Source organism: Melopsittacus undulatus, chromosome 5, assembly GCF_012275295.1.
Source record: "Melopsittacus undulatus isolate bMelUnd1 chromosome 5, bMelUnd1.mat.Z, whole genome shotgun sequence".
Lineage (NCBI taxonomy): Eukaryota > Metazoa > Chordata > Aves > Psittaciformes > Psittaculidae > Melopsittacus > Melopsittacus undulatus.
The window spans coordinates 10223662-10241787 of record NC_047531.1 but is presented as its reverse complement, the minus strand read 5'-3'; the positions used below and the strand labels follow the sequence as shown (position 1 = coordinate 10241787).

At 37.8% G+C, this 18126-nt stretch overlaps 1 protein-coding gene across 2 annotated transcripts in view; it reads right to left on the bottom strand.

Annotated features, from left to right (window-relative positions):
- The window catches only part of SCAF11 (SR-related CTD associated factor 11), a 46511-nt gene that overhangs the window by 6867 nt on the left and 21518 nt on the right, over positions 1-18126 (bottom strand). For both annotated transcript variants that reach the window (XM_034062826.1, XM_031048034.2), the window contains exons 4-11: positions 15573-15650; positions 13350-13447; positions 12211-12278; positions 11539-11594; positions 9626-9732; positions 9427-9516; positions 8041-8147; positions 1664-4177 (exon numbers count right to left, since the gene is read on the bottom strand). In XM_034062826.1, coding sequence (XP_033918717.1) covers positions 1664-4177; positions 8041-8147; positions 9427-9516; positions 9626-9732; positions 11539-11594; positions 12211-12278; positions 13350-13447; positions 15573-15650 — 3118 coding nt within the window. The remainder of the gene's footprint in view (positions 1-1663; positions 4178-8040; positions 8148-9426; positions 9517-9625; positions 9733-11538; positions 11595-12210; positions 12279-13349; positions 13448-15572; positions 15651-18126) is intronic.

Sequence of the window (18126 nt, the reverse complement as noted above, 5' to 3'; positions counted from 1 at the left end):
GAGTATTCTAAAGATGCTGCCTTACATTATTGCACAGCACTCATCATCAGACATGTCAGTGAGCCAAATGCTAGTTTTGGAGTTTAAAAAAGTTCAGGTTACTATGGAAGCCTGCAGTTTGAATTTCTATTTACCTGCTCCCATAACACAGCTAATAAATTATTTCATCACACTGAAACAGTAATTCACCAGCAAAGAGCAGAATGACAACAGAACTTCTCCAGCTTCTGCAATTGCAGAAGGTGAGTTGTATGTTGCACTTCTCTGCTCCCCTTTGCCTGATTCACACACATTCTCTGTGCATTCCTGTTAACTACAGAAATTCTCTGCTGGGTTTTCTTCCACTGAATAATCAAATGTCCTCAAACAGTTTCAAAGATGCTCATATTCAGAAAGACTTGTTCAAAAGCCCTGGAATAGTACAACAGGTAAAGTCCAGGAGTAAAAGAATAACCTCTTGGGGTGCCACTTTAAAAAAATGACTTTAGTAGCTCATTCTATCTTCAACAGGAGCCAGAAAGTTAACATTTAGCATCAAGAAATCAGTTCTAAGAAACAGCTGATGAATTATAATTCACATGTTCTTCCCTTAGAATCTCTTCCTTGAGGAACCCACTGCCACCTGATTCAAGGGGAATAGGATTTAAACCCTTATGCTTCATCCCAAATCACCCTTTTTAAAGATCACAGGCTAACAGGATCACTGAGGTTGGAAGTGAACCTAACAGGGTGATTGCTCCTGAACTACGTGATCGAAAGGCTGTAAACTGCACCACACTTTCAATTAAAGGCTGAATAAATTCTGCCTGCAGCAGGCTGAAGGTTGACAAAGCTGCCCCAAAACTAAGAAGCTGCCAACGCAGTTGTCTTTGAAAGAGGAAGAAAGCTGCTGGCTTATAGGATGAAAATGGATAAAAATGAAAGACAAACCAAGGAGACAATGGGAAAGTGCAAGTGTGGTTGCCTTCTGAACTGGATTTTATCGTTTTTAAATACAATTCACGTGTTTTAAAATACTTTTAATACTTCAGGGCATTCATAATCTGTGGATGAATTCTTAGCTATTCAGAATTAATCTCACCCACAGTTAACTCACTACGAGAAAGTTTATTTCCACCAGGGCAGTTACCTTTTAGATATAAAATACTCCAAAATATGAGACTTCTATTGACGCTTTAGAGGAACTGTAATGCTGAAGCACAGCAAAAGTACGGGGTTTGCATTTATAAATCTCCTTATGTTACTTTTAAAGCATTTAAAGAAGAAATGCTTACATTGAAGCAAGATAAATATCAACATAGTGATCTGTCATTGCTAGAATATAGCATGTGGGTCTGTGAAGGCAAATGCAAGTCTCCTTGACAAAAAATATCACCCTTTTTGGAAGGCATGCAGGTGCTAAAAGTAACTTTGAAGAGAATATGATTTCACTTCAGCCAAATTGATTTACTTGAGCAGCACTCTTCAGATGCAGTCTTTAAACACGAACTTTTAAGCTACCAGAACACCAGAAATCCCCAGATCCCATACCTAAACCTCTCCATATTGCAAAAAGACCATGGATTCACCCCAAATTCTTTTTAAGAATCGATAGAGCATGGCTTGGATTCTGCTCAGCTACTACAGCTGTGACTAAGCTCTTAGGTTTCAAAACTACAAATACCTTGTTCAGGCACCTCCTCTTCTTGCCTCATGCCCCATCCAGACTGTGGGCTTGGTGAGTTGCGTCCCCTTCTTGAATAGTAATTCTGCACATCAGCAGGTAAAGTCTTTCTTACAGCCCAGCTGGACGCAGATGTCCACCCAGATCTGTCAGCAGGTGTATCGAAAGAGTAATCTTGTTCATTCTTACGCTTGTATGGCTGATGTTCTGAGAACCTTGAGGTTTCATTCCCAGAACCATCTGGGTTCCCTGAGACAGGTTTTCTATTTTGCCAGTGATTCTCACTCTGGTCTCCATACATGAAACCACCTCTTCCACGTCCACCTCGGCCACGATGACCCCTCCCTCGACTTCGAATCCAACCTGAGCCATAGTTTTTATTCCAAGAGTGTCCTGAATTGTCATACCTGCTATCTTCCCAATGTGGTTTCTCTCTCTCTCTGTTCCTGACTTCAGGAACTGAGTTTATCCTTTCCATTACCCAGTCTGGACAATCATTCCTCCTACTGTCCGAAGAACACTGATCATCATTGTTTTTTTCTGTATTGTCCTTCTCTTTTTTAAGACTTTCATTCTGTTTCTCTTGATCATTTCTTCTGTATCTATCATTTCCTCTGGGACTCCTCCAGCTGTCATTTGTCCATCTGTCCTTCCATCGAGGTGAATGACTGTCCCTCTCATTTCTAGAGAATGAAGAGCCTTTACTTCTTGTCCTAGATCTGGACCTCGACCGAGATCGTGACCGTGACCTAGACCACCTCCTATTTCTTCTTTCTCTGTCACGATCTCTTCTCTGACTGTCTCTATCACTGCTTCGAGATCTAGATTTTTGCCTCGGAGACAAATCTTTAGCTCTTGACCGAGATGATGATCTCCTGCTTTCCCTGATAGTTTCCCTTTTGGGAGATCGAGATGGTGTTTTTTTCTCATCTTTGAGTGTCTCTCTCTTTGGAGAATGAGATAAGGATCTCCTTCCCTCCCTCCCAGTTTCCTTCTTGGGTGATCGTGAGCTCCTTTCTCCGGTCATCTCCCTTTTAGGGGACGGTGACTGAGATTTCCTGCCCTCTCTCATAGAAGGAGACCAAGTTGTTGATGGAGAGTGAAACCTAGATCTTCTAGTCCGAGTCTTTTTATCCTTCTTGAGTTCAGACTGGCACTCTCTCTCTTGAGGAACAGTTTCATCTTTTTCATCAGAGAGTCCTGAAACTGATGTACAGTTTTCCACATCACACTGTACGGAGTTTACTTCGTCTTGCTCTGTACTTGCAACTGGTGGTAACTGTTCAACCTGAGCTTCATTCTGGTCACTGCAAAATGAATCACAATCCATCGGTATCATTTCATTGTTATCTTCACCAAAATGTTTATGTTCAACATTTACCTGGGGTGTCTCTGAAGTTCTACCTTCTTCGCTTTCTGGCACAGCGCTCTCTTTTAAGCACTGTTCTGATGTACTGTCCACAGAAACACTCTGTGTTAATATATCTGGTTCTTCATCTTGAACAGTTTCTAGGTTTTCAGTATCTGTACTTGTACAGTCTACTACTGGTTTTTCTTCAGCCTTGGAATCCTCTATTTCTATGGCTTCTGGGCATTCAGGCATTTCACTTCTGGGGTTCTCTAATGGCTGATCTTCTCCCGGAGGTTCTGGACATTCCAACAGTTCATTTTCTGGACTAGCTATGGGTTGATCTACTTCTGCCAAGGTTTCTATGCTCTCCATTAATTCATTCTGAGGAGTAGACAATGTCTGATCTACTTCTTCAACAGTTGAATGATCACACACTTCATCTTTGGGACTAGCTACTGTTTCCATTTGTTCAAGAGCATCTTTACAGATCTCCTGATCCTTAAGATCCACATTTTTTTCAGTAACATCTTCTACTTTGATTTCCTGATTTTCACCTCCTGAAGTTAGCATTGGAGGTTCTTGCACATTAGAACTACTTGCATCCACACTGCCTGAAGTATCCTCATCTTTGTCACGTTCTCCTGTAGTTTCCTCAGTCTCTGCATGTTCACTACAGCTTTCCAATCCATTAGCAGATTCTGCTTCTGTGTTATCCTTCTGTGGAAGGCTTGTGCTTTCATTATCTGACTGTTGGTCTTTATCTAACGTCACAACTGCTTCAGGCTCAGCAACATCACCTTCCACTGAATCACTGGGTGGCTTTTCAGAACGTGCAGAACTTCTCAGTTTCTTTTTAGCCACTGGTGTTTGCTGTTTAGCTGCTCGTTTAGACTTCCGTTTTGGAGGAGCCTTCTCTGGTTCTGAAGGAGATTTATTCAGAGATGGGTTGTTGCCATCAGGGGCACTGCACGCAGAGCTGCTTGACCGAGGTGAGCTCCGAGATGGACACAGAGTCTCAGTCTTGCTGTTTCGTGCAGACCTTCTTCTAGGAGTAGTAGTAACCGATTTCCTTCTAGTTCCTCTAGTACCAGATGAGCCAGAAGCTTGCTTTTTCTCTTCTCCTTCTTGGGTACATGCAACAGCATATCCATTACCTAAGGATTCTAATAAAAGCAGAATTCATTAAAGTCTGGTAATAACCATTTATCCAAACAGTTAAAAACATAACTGGTTCAACAGATATCCTCAAATAATACAATTTAAGATTCAGCATGAAATGCTGCCACAGTATATAGCAGTTCCTGGCATTCTATAATCTAGACCTGTTGGCAGTGAAGCCTCAGTACTACAGGCAGTGATGCAGTTAAATGGCCATCAGTGGATGACCACGTAGGAAACAGCAATGACAACTTATCTCTATACAGAATCAAATGTTGGACAGTGCAAACTCTTTCAGCAGTTATAAGACAGACCTTACATGCTCCACAGCAAACTGGACTTAAAACTTCCAACAAGGCACTCCGGGTGTCTACAGCACCTAAAAACCGTATCAAGAGTGCAAGTCTTGGGGTAGGCTAAGAGTTTAACCCCAGAACTAAAGCTATAAGAAGAATAACTGTAAGTCACATATAGCAGCACAGGAGTTCTTCTATTGATACTGCATTAATTTATTTCACGCTACCCACAACCGGACAAAAACCTTTGTAAGGAAGCCAAGGGTTATATTCACTCCAAAGGGAACAGACTGTACTCTTGCTACCTAAGAAAGAAAGTTAATGAAGGACAGCTCAGGAACTAAAGACTAATGATAATTAAGAAAATAGACTTGAATGTAATACTTCAGAACCAAATTTCTTGAGATGTCCATTAATTTGTTTCATACTATATGTAGATTTCAGAAAGCATCAAGAATTTGATATGTAATTCTTTTTTACAGCTTCAATTTCATACACAAATAGTGGAAACTTGCTAAGATTAACTGCTATGGATTTTTGCAATAAGTTTATCACATCACACTAAAACACCTGATTCTAATACTCTGTATAAAGTTATTGTTTCATGTATACTTCTTTAATGTATTCTTAAACAGATTATATAAAAATAAAATGGGAATAAGACAAGTGAGTAACAACACAAAAGTCTCTTTCCACTGCCTTACTACTTTGTTAGCAGAATGCCAATTAAATCCAAACATGTAATCCGATAACCTTAGAGAATTAACTTCACAAGCACCTAGCTAGCCTTTAAAAGGCTAGAGCAGAGCACAGGATTCTAATCACCTCCTCGGACCTCCCCTGTAAACATAATAATTTGCCTGAATATGAAAAAATACAGTTCTGGATGTCTGAACAAAAATGATCAAATTACCACTCCAGATAATGAAACCCAACAGAATCCACTGTATAGAAGGTACCATGTACTTAAAAGCCAAACAACGCGTGTTGTAAGGAACTTCCAAAGGAGTTCTTTTGGCGACTCGCACTATCTGAGGCATCTACTGTAACAGTGTGCCCAGTGATTTTGTCAGAAAGGGACTTCACAGTGGTTAACCAGCAGTTACTCCATCACATGGGGCTGTCTCTATGTCTTAACACCTCCTACAATAGCCAGGAACACACGACGGATGTTACATGTCATAACAAATATTTAATATCTGTGGTTATTCATGGGGAAAAAAAATCACTCTGTAATAACAACAACCACCAGTGCCACCACCAGAATACAAGTGGAATGTGGGAATCCTGACAGAATTAAAAGACAAGTTATTTCTGTGGCACTTTCAAAGTCTACTTGTGAAGCACGGCCCCCTTTTTAGCATTCCTTACTACTTGTAAATTTTAACTGACAAGCTTCAGCAGCTTTGGACTTGGACCAAATACAAGGGATTTCAGCCCACTGAATCTTTATTTAAGAATATTTTAGTCACACAAAGGAATTGCCTAATGCCGACTTAAACCATTATGGTATTTGTAGATGCACTGATTTAGTGGTCAGAGAACCTAAAAACCCTGCAGCAGCTGCAGGGAAGATTCAGGCAGTAGTTATACATCACTGATACTTCTATGACCCTTAGCACAACTCTGAAGGCAACACTATGAGTTGTAAAACAAAAATATCTGGAGGAAAAAAAGAATTTCCTTCTCAGGATCAAGACTCAAATTCAAAATCTGCCACTTCTCCAAAAACCAGCATAAAGGACTTACAGTCCCATGTTCTGCCTTAGGAGTTGACAATGTTATGAGCATTTATAAATTAGCTGCTGATATTATCAACAATTCATAGAATCACAGAAGGGTTTGGGTTGTGAAGCACCTTAGGATCACCTAGTTCCAACCCCCTGCCATGGGCAGGGACATCTGACACTACATCCAGTTGTCCAAGACCCTGTCCAGCCTGGCCTTGAACACTGCCAGGGATGGAGCATTCACAACTTCCTCAGGCAGCCTGTTCCTCTGCCTCACCGCCCTCAGAATAATTTCTTCCTTATATTTAACCTAAATCTCCACTGCTTAAATTTAAACCCGTTACCCCTTGTCCTGTAACTGCAGTCCCTGATGAACAGACCCTCCCTGGCATCCTTGTAGGGCCCCATCAGATACTGGAAGGCTGCTATAAGGTCTCCACGCAGCCTTCTCTGCTCCAGGCTGAACAGCCCCAACTTTCTCAGCCTGTCTTCATATGGGAAGTACTCCAGTCCCCTGATCATCCTCTTGACTCTCCTCTGGAGGTAAACCACAGCTAAACACAGCACTCCAAGTGGGGTCTCAAGAGAGCAGAGGGACAGGATCACCTCCTTCAACCTGATGATCACACTTCTTTTGAAGCCCAGTATAAAATTGCTTTCTGGGCTGTGAGCGCACACACAAAGTTAGACTGTTTATTCACGTATTGTAAACAGCCTAATGTTGAAAAATAATCTGTAGCTTATTTAAATATTCTTTATCTTCCTGATAAAGAGAGAGAAGATACTGGTTTTGGGGTTGGTGGTTGTTTTTGTTGTTGTTAAAATGCTTCTGGTGCATACTAACAAAGAAGCTTGACTGTGTAAGTAGAAATTTGATTAGAAGTCAGGAGACAGGAGCTAGCATGTATACTCATTCATACTAGAAGCTGAAATAGTTAAATTGCATTGCCAAGCATCAGAGTCCCTAAGGAGCAACCTATACATTTTTCACTGGTCAATCTGGAGGTGAAATATGTACCTTTAAAAAGAATGAAGAATATGAAAGAGTAAAACATCTTTTTCCACAATCTTTCTACTAAACTCTTCCCAGACATTCACTTCCTCAATTCTTGTAAGCCATCAGACCCAGACCTCCCCTATCTCTTTGCCTACTAGTCAAGTGAAAATAGCGTAATTCCCAGTTCAAAGAAGGTATTAACCCTAGCCTTAAAATCCAGCATTCTTTTGTTTTCACTTCTTTGAACTTGTGCAGCCTGTTGGAAGAGAAACTACATTCTTGCTGACTATGGAGAGAGAGGCTGTTAAAGTAACTGGAAGAAGGTCTTCTGCTAAATTCCTACCAGATCCTGGAGCTCAAGCACTTCTGCAAGCTTTTGCCCTGTAGAGCTTGTAGGCATACTGAAACAGATCCATACACTGCACTGTTCCCCCACTACTCTTCTTCTCTGTCAGGAAACGATTTGGTCTTCACATTGTACAATATACTGCTGAAATATATCAAGCCATTCATAATACATCAAAATGAGATTTATCCTTGAGCAGTAAGAAAATAAATTGTAACAATAAAGAAAGTGTTGAATTTAGAAATGGAATTAAGTCACACACAATACTTATTTTTATCTTCAAATGAAGAATACTTATGTATGTTTTGGGGTGGCTGGTTCATCTTCCATATTCTAATTTCAGAAACAGACCAGATGATGTTGAAATAGTACCAAACTGCACCAAAACATTTCATTTTCCCTGTTAACTGTAACTATACATTCCACTTTGCTTTCTAAGGATCTAATTTAACAGTATTCCACATGAGCTATAAATAAAACTTACAAAAAAAAAGTTTACCAAAGTTTTCCAAAGGCCTGACGTTCGTTGGAAGAATTGTCCCTGCCACTGTAGTAGAAGTGAGAAGAAAGGTCTCAGCTTCAGCTCCATAAGACATTAAAGGAATTCTGCAAAAGTAAAAGCATTAGCATGAGTTGTTTTAGCTGCCTGTAGCAAGTTTTGGAAACAATGCACAAACCCAAAACATTAGGCAACTATGACACTTCCAACCTCACCACAGCTGGAGAGAAAGCCAAAGCTGACAGCAAACTAAACTTCCCTGCTCATATTTAATTTCAGGTTTATGTTATTGCCTAACCTAGTAAAACAGTTTGAACAAGTTATGTTATGTTAAAGTAAGACACACTTGGCTTTCTTCAAAGCCAAACATAGAACAACCTCCTCCAAATTAGTAGGCTCTGCTACTGAAAATAGAACACTGACTTAGCACGTTAGCAGAAGAACAGCCTTTTTTTGTGCATCAAAACCTAACAGGACAATTTAGTAAAGATGTCTCTTTTTTCCCCCAACCAAATCAAACAAATATATACTTATTTAGACTCCCTCAGCAAACCTTGTGCAAAACCAGAGTTTAGTTACCCATCTACAATTTTTCAGTTCTCACCAAGTTGGAATGAAACTTTCCGTAAGGAAAAGTATGTGCAAAAAAAAGATTAGTATTTAAATCCTACTTCCACCTTATAATTAAAAATGTCTTCACTTGCTCTTCTGTCTTTAGCCTTTGTTTTATGCCAAAGAAAGTAAAGAGATACATAGTGAAACTGAGATCATAGACCAAATTATTACCATGTTATTTTAAAATCAGGAGGGTTTTATGCTTCTGCTTTACATTCATGAAGACACCCTTAGGGTATTTTGACATGCATCTGCTCTTTGACGAAAGAAATTACTTTATGTTCTAAGCTTCATTTGATAGAACCCCTCCTGTCTCCTTCTAAATGCGTTTGATTATAAACAGTTACAGAAAGAAGTCGGAACCAATGCATGAGAAAGGAGTACTGGAAGCAGGTGGTAAATCAGAATTTGACTCATGTTAAAGCAAACAGTCTTATTTCTAGTGATAGATATAATTTAAGCAGCACATGGAACAGTAACTTCCAAATACAAACCATATTTGAAGCACATTTGTGCATATTAAGATCCACAAGTCACTGGAGTTACTATGCTTGTCGTAAGTATCAGAAAAGCATTAAGGTATACAGAAAGTAATATGCTGACATAAAAATAGCATGTGACAAATACACAAAAATTTAACAGGTTACATGCAAACACTATTTAGTTTTATGATCAAACGATATTCTATCTAAAGAGTAATCTGAATTCATCAAATTCCAAACTTAAAGTCTTACATTAAGAGCCTTTGCACTATGAATGCAGAACACATACCTTTCAACTCTAGCAATCGCAGATGAACAGGACAACTCCAGTGCATGTCTCTTATGTGTGATTGCTGCATCGACTTCTGTGAATTCTGTACTGAAATACAAATTTCATACAAGAAGTTACAAATGGTAACTTTCTACCACCATAATTTTCAATAATCACTTCTATTAATGACCTTTTTTTTAAAAAAGTACATACTAACCAGTCACTTCTACAGCTAAAAGAGGATTCCTCATTGCTACCACGAGCTGGAAGTGTGCTGAAGAAATTAGTTCTGAAGCACTCGTTCCAGCAGGTCTGCCTTCTGGGCTACAAAAGAAATATCATGATTTAAAGATTTCCAGAATAAAATAATTAACGTATAATACATTAAGATGCACTGAATTTACACCACATCAGCAAGACTAGCTCACAAAAAGCAGGCACATAGTAGCTTCATAGTTATATGCAGAGATCTGCAGTTACACAAACAAATCTCTATTCAGTCTCCAAATTTTCAACATCTGTTCTTTGCAGATTAACTTTGTATTTTATATAGGCAAAATCTTTAATGCTCCATATAGAAATGATGAATAAATGAGCCTGATCCTTACTGTTTCAGTTTCTGCTTCTGCTATCTAATGAACCAGATGAGTTACAGCACTAGTACCTTCAGACAAAGCCCTTTGCAGCAGTTCACTGAAGGTTTGGTTTCAGAGTAACAAGAAAACCTAAATGCAAGTAGCTGGGATTCTCCTTTGCCTTCAGGCAGGATTACAAAAAGAAGATTGACTGGTGTGTCTCTTTACTGGGTCCTCGCACAAAGGTATAATACTCAGAATCCATTCCATATTTGAACAAATATCACCTTCTATTGCAATTGTTAACAACACCTAGCCACCCACTGAATGTTAGTGTAACTGCTTTTGCCTTGTGTGCAGCAGACTCTGCTGCTGCGCACTGAGCTGCCTGTAGGGCCAAAAGAACCCCAAAACAACAACCCTATAGACATTAGACTAACAGACTGACACACATACCTACACTGACCCATTTATACCCTTTCACCTAAAGGGTTAATGCCACCTTGAATCTGACTAAAACATTCCTGTATATAAATACTTGTCCCAAGTATGCACTCATTACCCATATGCTCCATCAAAGTTTGGCACAGACAGCTGATTTTGATGGGAACACATCCTGTTTCAACAGTGTGCAAATTCTAAGCTTCTCCTAAAAAGGTGTTGTGTTGTTTTAAAAATACTATCATTATGAACATTAACATTTTTCCATCTAAAAAAAGCTATCCAGATGTTCCACAAATATCCTTAAGAGGTGAAGTTTTGTAAATCAGTGCTTTCTTTTAAGTTAATTTTTGACAATTTACTGGGTAATTCAGCCCTGTACCTCCTCCTGAAGGTTTTTAATGGTTCTGCTTTTGTTTATGTACCTTCTTGCAACAGGTGACATTTGAGACATTAATGCTATTTTAACAGTGCACAATAAATCAGTGAGGCCAGATAGGAAAGCATTCACCAATCCTGGAGACAAATTAGACACTGATCTACCATTAAGCCCTATCCTTCCAGTTCAAAACCTCTTCACTTAAATGGAAGGTACCTTTAATGGTAAAAGAATCAAAAGTTCTAAATAGCTGATTTAGAAGGGGAAGGCTGGAGCTAAAGATACCTCTGAGAACTATGGTGTATAAGCATCAAATAAAGTGACAACTCAGGCCACCAGCTACTCAAAAGACCATGGCAAATGTCCATTGCTTACTACTTGGTCGATTAGACCTGCATATTTTCATGAGAATAATGAAAACCTTCATATAATGGTACTTGATTAGCATCTTGTAGCTGACACTATCTTCTTCTGGTGAAGAAAGTGAAAAAATGGTAGTTACAGTATTAATCCAAATGAAAGTATTTACCACCACAAAGCTGTTCAGTCTGAGAAGCTCATATCACCTACCAATTAGAACATTATGTTCTAATTAACACCTTCAAGAAAAAACCCCCATAGTTTGAATCATACTAAAATTAACGAATTGAATTTAACCTTAAAAACAAGCAGAAGGTAGCTTTATAAATGCTTTCATGAAAAAAAGTTCCCAGGTGTTTCATTATTAGAACTAACCTTGTTTATCTTCACTGACAAAGCTTTCTTGTTTCGTTTGTCATACAAAATATTACCTGCGTGCAATAAGAAACAAAACTCCAATCTTAAATTCAGCATTAGTTTTTATTTATCAATATCATAAATGCAATGAGAGGTTAATGAAAATGTATCTCAAGTGTATTTAATGTATTTACATACAAACTGAGTAAAATTACAAGGCATGTGCCTTCACAAAAGCTTGTTATATATCGAGCCATTTTCACCTCAGATACTTGCTTAATTTCAGAAGTTACGAACATACTTGCCCAACAATATCTATTAAACAAGCCTCACGCAACAGCAACCCCAAAATACAGCTAAGTGTTTTTTTTGTGTCTGAAATCTCACAGAAAAAGCTTCCTGTGAATAAAAGCTAGTCATTAACTCTGCAGAAAATGATATTAAGCTTAAATTAAGTCCATTTCACTTGTGACTGAAATTGAAGAGGCAGTCTTTCAAGGAAACTAACAACAGTAATTTCACATACTGCAATTTTGCTCTCTAAGTTCATGCTTCCATTCCTTAGTATTTGATTTTCAAGTCCAAATGTAAGCAATACTAATAACAATAAAATAATAACCTGTCTCATCAGGAAAGAAATTCTAGTGTTCCCTACCAAAACCTAGCACATTCTAGCAAATACCAACTTACTGTATTTTTTCTTCACAACTTTGCTTAATCGTGCTGCTAAGTGCTCTCTGTCTGGCCATACAGCTCTTCTGCAAGATTAACAGAAAATATTACATAAGTTATTTCTGGGCATAGCTGAGCTAAGTGTATGCATCCAAACAGAATCAGCTCCTATTTTAAGGAATTTTCATTTTGTGCGCTCTTAAGTGCAAGGTTTGCCTGCTATTAAAACCTGAACTTGCATCATGCATATCATCTTCCATATATTAAACCCCATAGCACTTCAAAAAGTTTACAGATGTAAAAGAAGAAAATCCATTTACATGTTAAAAGTTGATATCCTGCATATTAAACCTGAATGAGTAATTTTGCTTGATTTCACATGTGAAAAATGCTATAACCTGCTTTCATAAATACTTTTGAGAATATCAAAGTCAGTGGTGGTTCAGAACAGTAAGAGGCAAAGACCAACCTTATTTATATTCTAACAAGACCCCAAAAATGGTAATTTAGTTCCCATTATCTTTTCTGTAGTGGTCTGCATCAAATTCAATCTCAAGAACTCTATATATCATACATCCCATGAAACCCTAGCTTTAGGTTAACACTAGTTAGTGAAATTTGTCTGTGTAATGCTGAGCTTCCCTCTATACAATGCAACAAATGTGATAAGATAAAGCTTCTCAAAACAAGAATGTTACTTCCACATCCCCTCTCAATCTCACTAGAATAAAATCAGTTCTTGACTACAACTATGTTTTATAGCGAAACAAGAACACCACAAATGCTTATGATAACATACAAGAAAGGGAATGTCTGTTTAGATAACCAAAGAGAAAGATTTCTATTGTTAAAATATGATCTAGCCATAAAATCCTAATTAATAAAAAAATTGTCAGAATGTCTTCAAAAATGCAAATTTCACAGAATTCAATGCATGGAATAAACTACTCCTTACTTCTTGCTTGCTATTCTAAGTATTCAAGTGGGAATTACATCAGTGATAAAAAGTAAAGCTAAACCACCACTGATAGAAATAGTTTATTTTAAAATAAACTTCTTCTTTCTAGACTTTTTCTGGGACGTATACCTCAAAACAGTTGACTTTATATATTTTGAATATTCCAACTAGAATGCTTGAAACTACATGGATGACCAACCTCACAAAGTTTCTTCTCTTAGCATGGCTATATTTTCCTTTATTGCAGGCACAGTGTTTGTCTTCTTCCTTCCTCCTTAGTTGCTTTTTAACCTGAACCTGTATTGAAAAATAAAATCAATCCAGTCTCAAATCTCAATACACATGAGCTTTAAATTTATTGAAGGATGGTTAAGGTCTACAGAGAAAACAAGCTCAAACAGAAGAACCTGAAAACATTTAAAATTATTACTTTTTTAATCTGTTTGCAGATTTTATATTTTTTTAATTTGTTTTTCATGAAATAGTTAAAAATCCCACCTCAAGATATACATTGGCTATGCCAGAGATGCATACTGATTCCACAAGACCAATAATCCCTGAACATTCAGATTGCCATGGCAAGTATCTCAAAGCTATGCACTACCTTCCACCAAGAATTTGGAAGCTAAGGTTGTTTTAAACTAAGTTGGTTGATCTGAATATGTAAGGTTCAGCTCAGCAAAACAGTGAACTACCAATTTCAAATACTTCCTCATAATTAAAATGCACTTGATTTTCCTCTGGAGTACAACAAATGATGGATTTTGCATCACATTTCAACCCCTGCTCCCCATCTTCAAAATTCTAAGAAAGCAGTAAAACTTTATTGCATATTATGAAGTTTATTTCAATGGCTACACTGCAACTGTTTGCATCAGATATTCTGTATTTCCTCATTCTAGAATCCTAGGTCTATACACAACTCCTTAAGCTATTATCATTCTAGTTATGACTATCACAAAGGGAAAACTACCAATGTCCTGACTGTGCCACAGCTAATACTGACTACTGTGTCAGCATTTCTGTGTACAAATTCCATCTACACTTATGCTCCAGTGGCTCTTTTTCAGAGCAGGACCCTTATTCTCTGCTCACCTGTTTACACTGCAGTTCTACAAATAAAGAACCTTTCAAACTGTATTTTGATACAGCCTTTAAGCTCTTCCACTTGAAAACTTCCAAATGAAAGCTTCAGTTTAACTTGTTTCAGCTGCTTGTTTCTTTAGAAATAAAGAAGATAAAATATACCAGTGTGGTTTTCTATGAGAAGGAAATACCTGTGGCTGTGAGGACACTTCTGCAGTTGATCACCTGAGCCTCTAGAAGCACAAGAAATGGGCAGTAGGAGCCTATTTTCTAAACCTTTAAAATTTTTTATTTTCAAAATGCAAACCCACCACCTTAGAAATTTCTTCTAACCATCGTTTCACCACAGAATTTCAAAACTGTCCAAGGAATTCTCAGCATCATTCTATATAAATTTTCAAAATAATTTATCAGAACGCTTTATTTTCCTACTTGACAAACTTATCTCCACAGCAGCAGCAGTATTATTAAGAATTTCAGCTGGAAAAAAAATCAGAAATTTAGGTTGAACAAGGTTTAGCATTAATAGATTCCTCTTGCCTTAATGTGTTTTTGTCTGGGGACTGGAGGCTGTGCACATAATAGTTTTACCTCTGCTAGAAAACAAAGAGACAAGAGTGTGTGCTACTTGATATAGCACTTGTTCACAAAATCTAGTTAAAAACATGCTGAGACCAATTACTATACTTCCATTCTTAGACGCATCAGGAACACTCAAAGATACTATAAAGTATCATAGAATCATAGAAAAGTTAGGGTTGGAAAGGACCTGAAGATCATCCAGTTCCAACCCCCATGCCATAGGCAGGGACACCTCACACTAAACCATATTGCCCAAGGCTTCATCCAACCTGGTCTTGAACACTGCCAGCGATGGAGCATTCACAACTTCCCTGGGCAACCCATTCCAGTACCTCACCACCCTAACAGTAAAGAATTTCTTCCTTAGATCCAATCTAAACCTCTGCTGTTTAAGTTTCAACCCGTTACCTCTTGTCCTGTCACTACAGTCCCTAATGAATAGTCCCTCACCAGCATCCCTGTAACCCCCTTCAGATACTGGAAGGCTGCTATGAGGTCTCCACGCAGCCTTCTCTTCTCCAGGCTGAACAGCCGTATCAATAGCACCTTTGTGATTACTGTTACTGTAAACACTTTCTTTGAAAAAAATACAATTAAGAATAATTCCTAGCTTCAAATATGTAACAAAACCATTAAAGTAATAATTATTTCATTAGGAAACCTTATTTAACACAGACATACAAATAAAAGGTTGTGGCAAAACTTGTGGTTTCCTGTGACTAAAGTTTGTTAAGAAAGTAAGTCTGGAACTTACCTTTATCTGCTCTTCTAATGCATCAAGTCTGCATACTGCCTGAAACGGTCTGCGATCAAGAGGACATGAAGCCTGTGTCTGAAAAATTATTTTTATTACAAAATTTGTAATAAGTTAGGAAAAGTCTCAGTTTTCTATACTTTCGTTGATATGTATTTCTATACTTTCATTTCAATATATAAAACATTATAGCAGCTGACAGAAGCACAGAGAATTACAACTTGTTCATAGTAAGAATGTATTCACATACATTACTCAAACACCCAGTATTTTGTTTCATGTAAGTAGATTTCTCCTTAGAGGAAAATATAAAGGAAGCAAGAATTTAGCTCAGAAGTTATGTTCAAAAAAGGAAAAATGTTTCAGATTATTAGCTACATTCTTTTATTTTTTAATCCCCATTAGGCAATTAGTTTTATCCCAATATGCTCATGTCCTTTTCATTTCTTTTTGTTCTAATGTTTTACTTCTTCATGTTATTTTTAACAGAAAGTCTGCCCCCAAAATATAAAACTGGGAAGACCAACAGCAATTAGCGTAACACCTTCCCTCATCTTGCGTATCTATTTGACTAGATTACATCTCTTTTTTTGCAGTCAGCAGAGAGAACAGATTCCTGTAAGACAACAAAAATCACTTTGCAATAGAATGAACTGAAAGTTATTTTGAAAGAAATACAGATGTATTGGGTTTTTTCCCCAGTCACCTGAATGCCTTATTACTGAGGCTACACTTCATCAGACAACAGCAACATACACCGAGAACAATAAAATGTTATTGGTCATGGAACAGGAAAAGCTTCAACTGAAGGTCCACCCAACCGGATCATATAGTTAATTATCTTTCAAGTAAACCTATCAGATACTAAATTTTGCTGCTAGAGAACCGTTCACTCATTTTAATTCAAGATATGTGGTTGGAGGGGGATTGGTGAGCTTGCTTTGTTTGGGGTTTTACCACTATGCCATCATGTGTGTCACACCCCATCCCCATTGCAAAGTGAACAGGCTCAGTTCAGAACTCTTGTAATACAAAATAAAAACCAAACCCACACATAGCCTCCAGTCCTAACTCATCCGCTGAACAAGAACTATTGTATGAATTGTATGCCCTTAAGAGGCATGCAATTACTGCCCTTAAGAGAAGTATCAGGGTATTACACTTTCTATTTATGCAAGCAAGACACAGTATTAGAATTGCATAAGCAGCTATGAGAAACTTGCATGTGAACTCTGCTCTGAAATTCAGTGGTGAACTTAATTCTTGTCTTTTCACTGGGGCTTTCAATTTTCCAGTTCATTTTGTTCTTTTCTCTGTTTCAGAGAGTGCTCAACTTTTTCCACTTACAGATCCCCCAGACCTTGGACACTCAAGGAAACTTCTGATTTCAACTCAAGTTGACATAACAGAGTTGGACTGATTAAAAGGAAGATACCAAAAAAACCCAAACCCCCAAGGTTAGTTTCATGAATAAGTTGTTGAACAAGAATACAAGATAAAGCCATTACCTCTCCTTTTGATGCTCTGGTATTTTATCCTAACTAAAAACTCACCCCTATTGGAGAATACCCATTGTTCCTCCCAGTGTCATGGCCTTTGTTAAGAAAAGCCAATTCCCTAAAGACTCATAATGAATCAGTTTTTGTCCTGTAGTCAATGCAGAGCTAACCCGCAGAACATAGCAGGGTATTGTTCAGTTGGGATATTTGATAACATGCAATATACTGTAACTGCTGCATCAGCTGCAAACTTCAAGGTAAATATTTGATTCATAGATAGACCAGACTGTTAAAAATAGGTAGAAGAAAGTTAACTTTCTTTGTAATTTTCAGTCTCATTTCTGGATTTACCTTAGTCGAGAAGCACGTTTTTCCAAGAATACAACCTGTTTCTATTTCAAATTTACACATTAATATTAAGTTAGGTTCCCAAGTTTAAGCTACAGTAAGTTATGTTTATTCATTGCAATGAAGTGTCCGAGAACACTGTTACTAGCAGCAATCCACTAGAGAGATGTTAACCCCTGTATTCTCAGTTCTTCCAGACAAATGTTGAACAATTACATAGTTATACATAGACAAAGAGGAAAACATTCTGGAAGAATCAAAAGCTCCCATTCAATTCAGGTGTGTTCAGAAACAGCAGAAGTTTATTTCACTCCTACTCAGTGGCTTTTTGTAGCCCTAGCATAATCTGATAGTTCCCTACAAATCTCCAGAGAGATTCTAGTAGAGACAGGACAGTCCCATGTGCACTTCTAGGGCCCCCAGCACAGTACAATTGCAGTGTAGGCCTGAGGAAAGCTAGATGTTACTTCATTTGTATAACTCTTTTATTTGCTAACATACAAGAATAAGACTTTTAAATAGAAGAAAAAAACCCAACCCTTTCCCAACAGCAAGATTGAATTTGTGCTGCTAAAGGACTGCTGGTAAAAAATATTGACTATATTTCTACAAGAAGCAACCACAAGGAGTGGTGGCCCTTTACTCATCTCTTTAAGAATATGGTTCAGTAACAAAGGTGTTCAGTCTTCTTTCACCCAAGGTAAGTT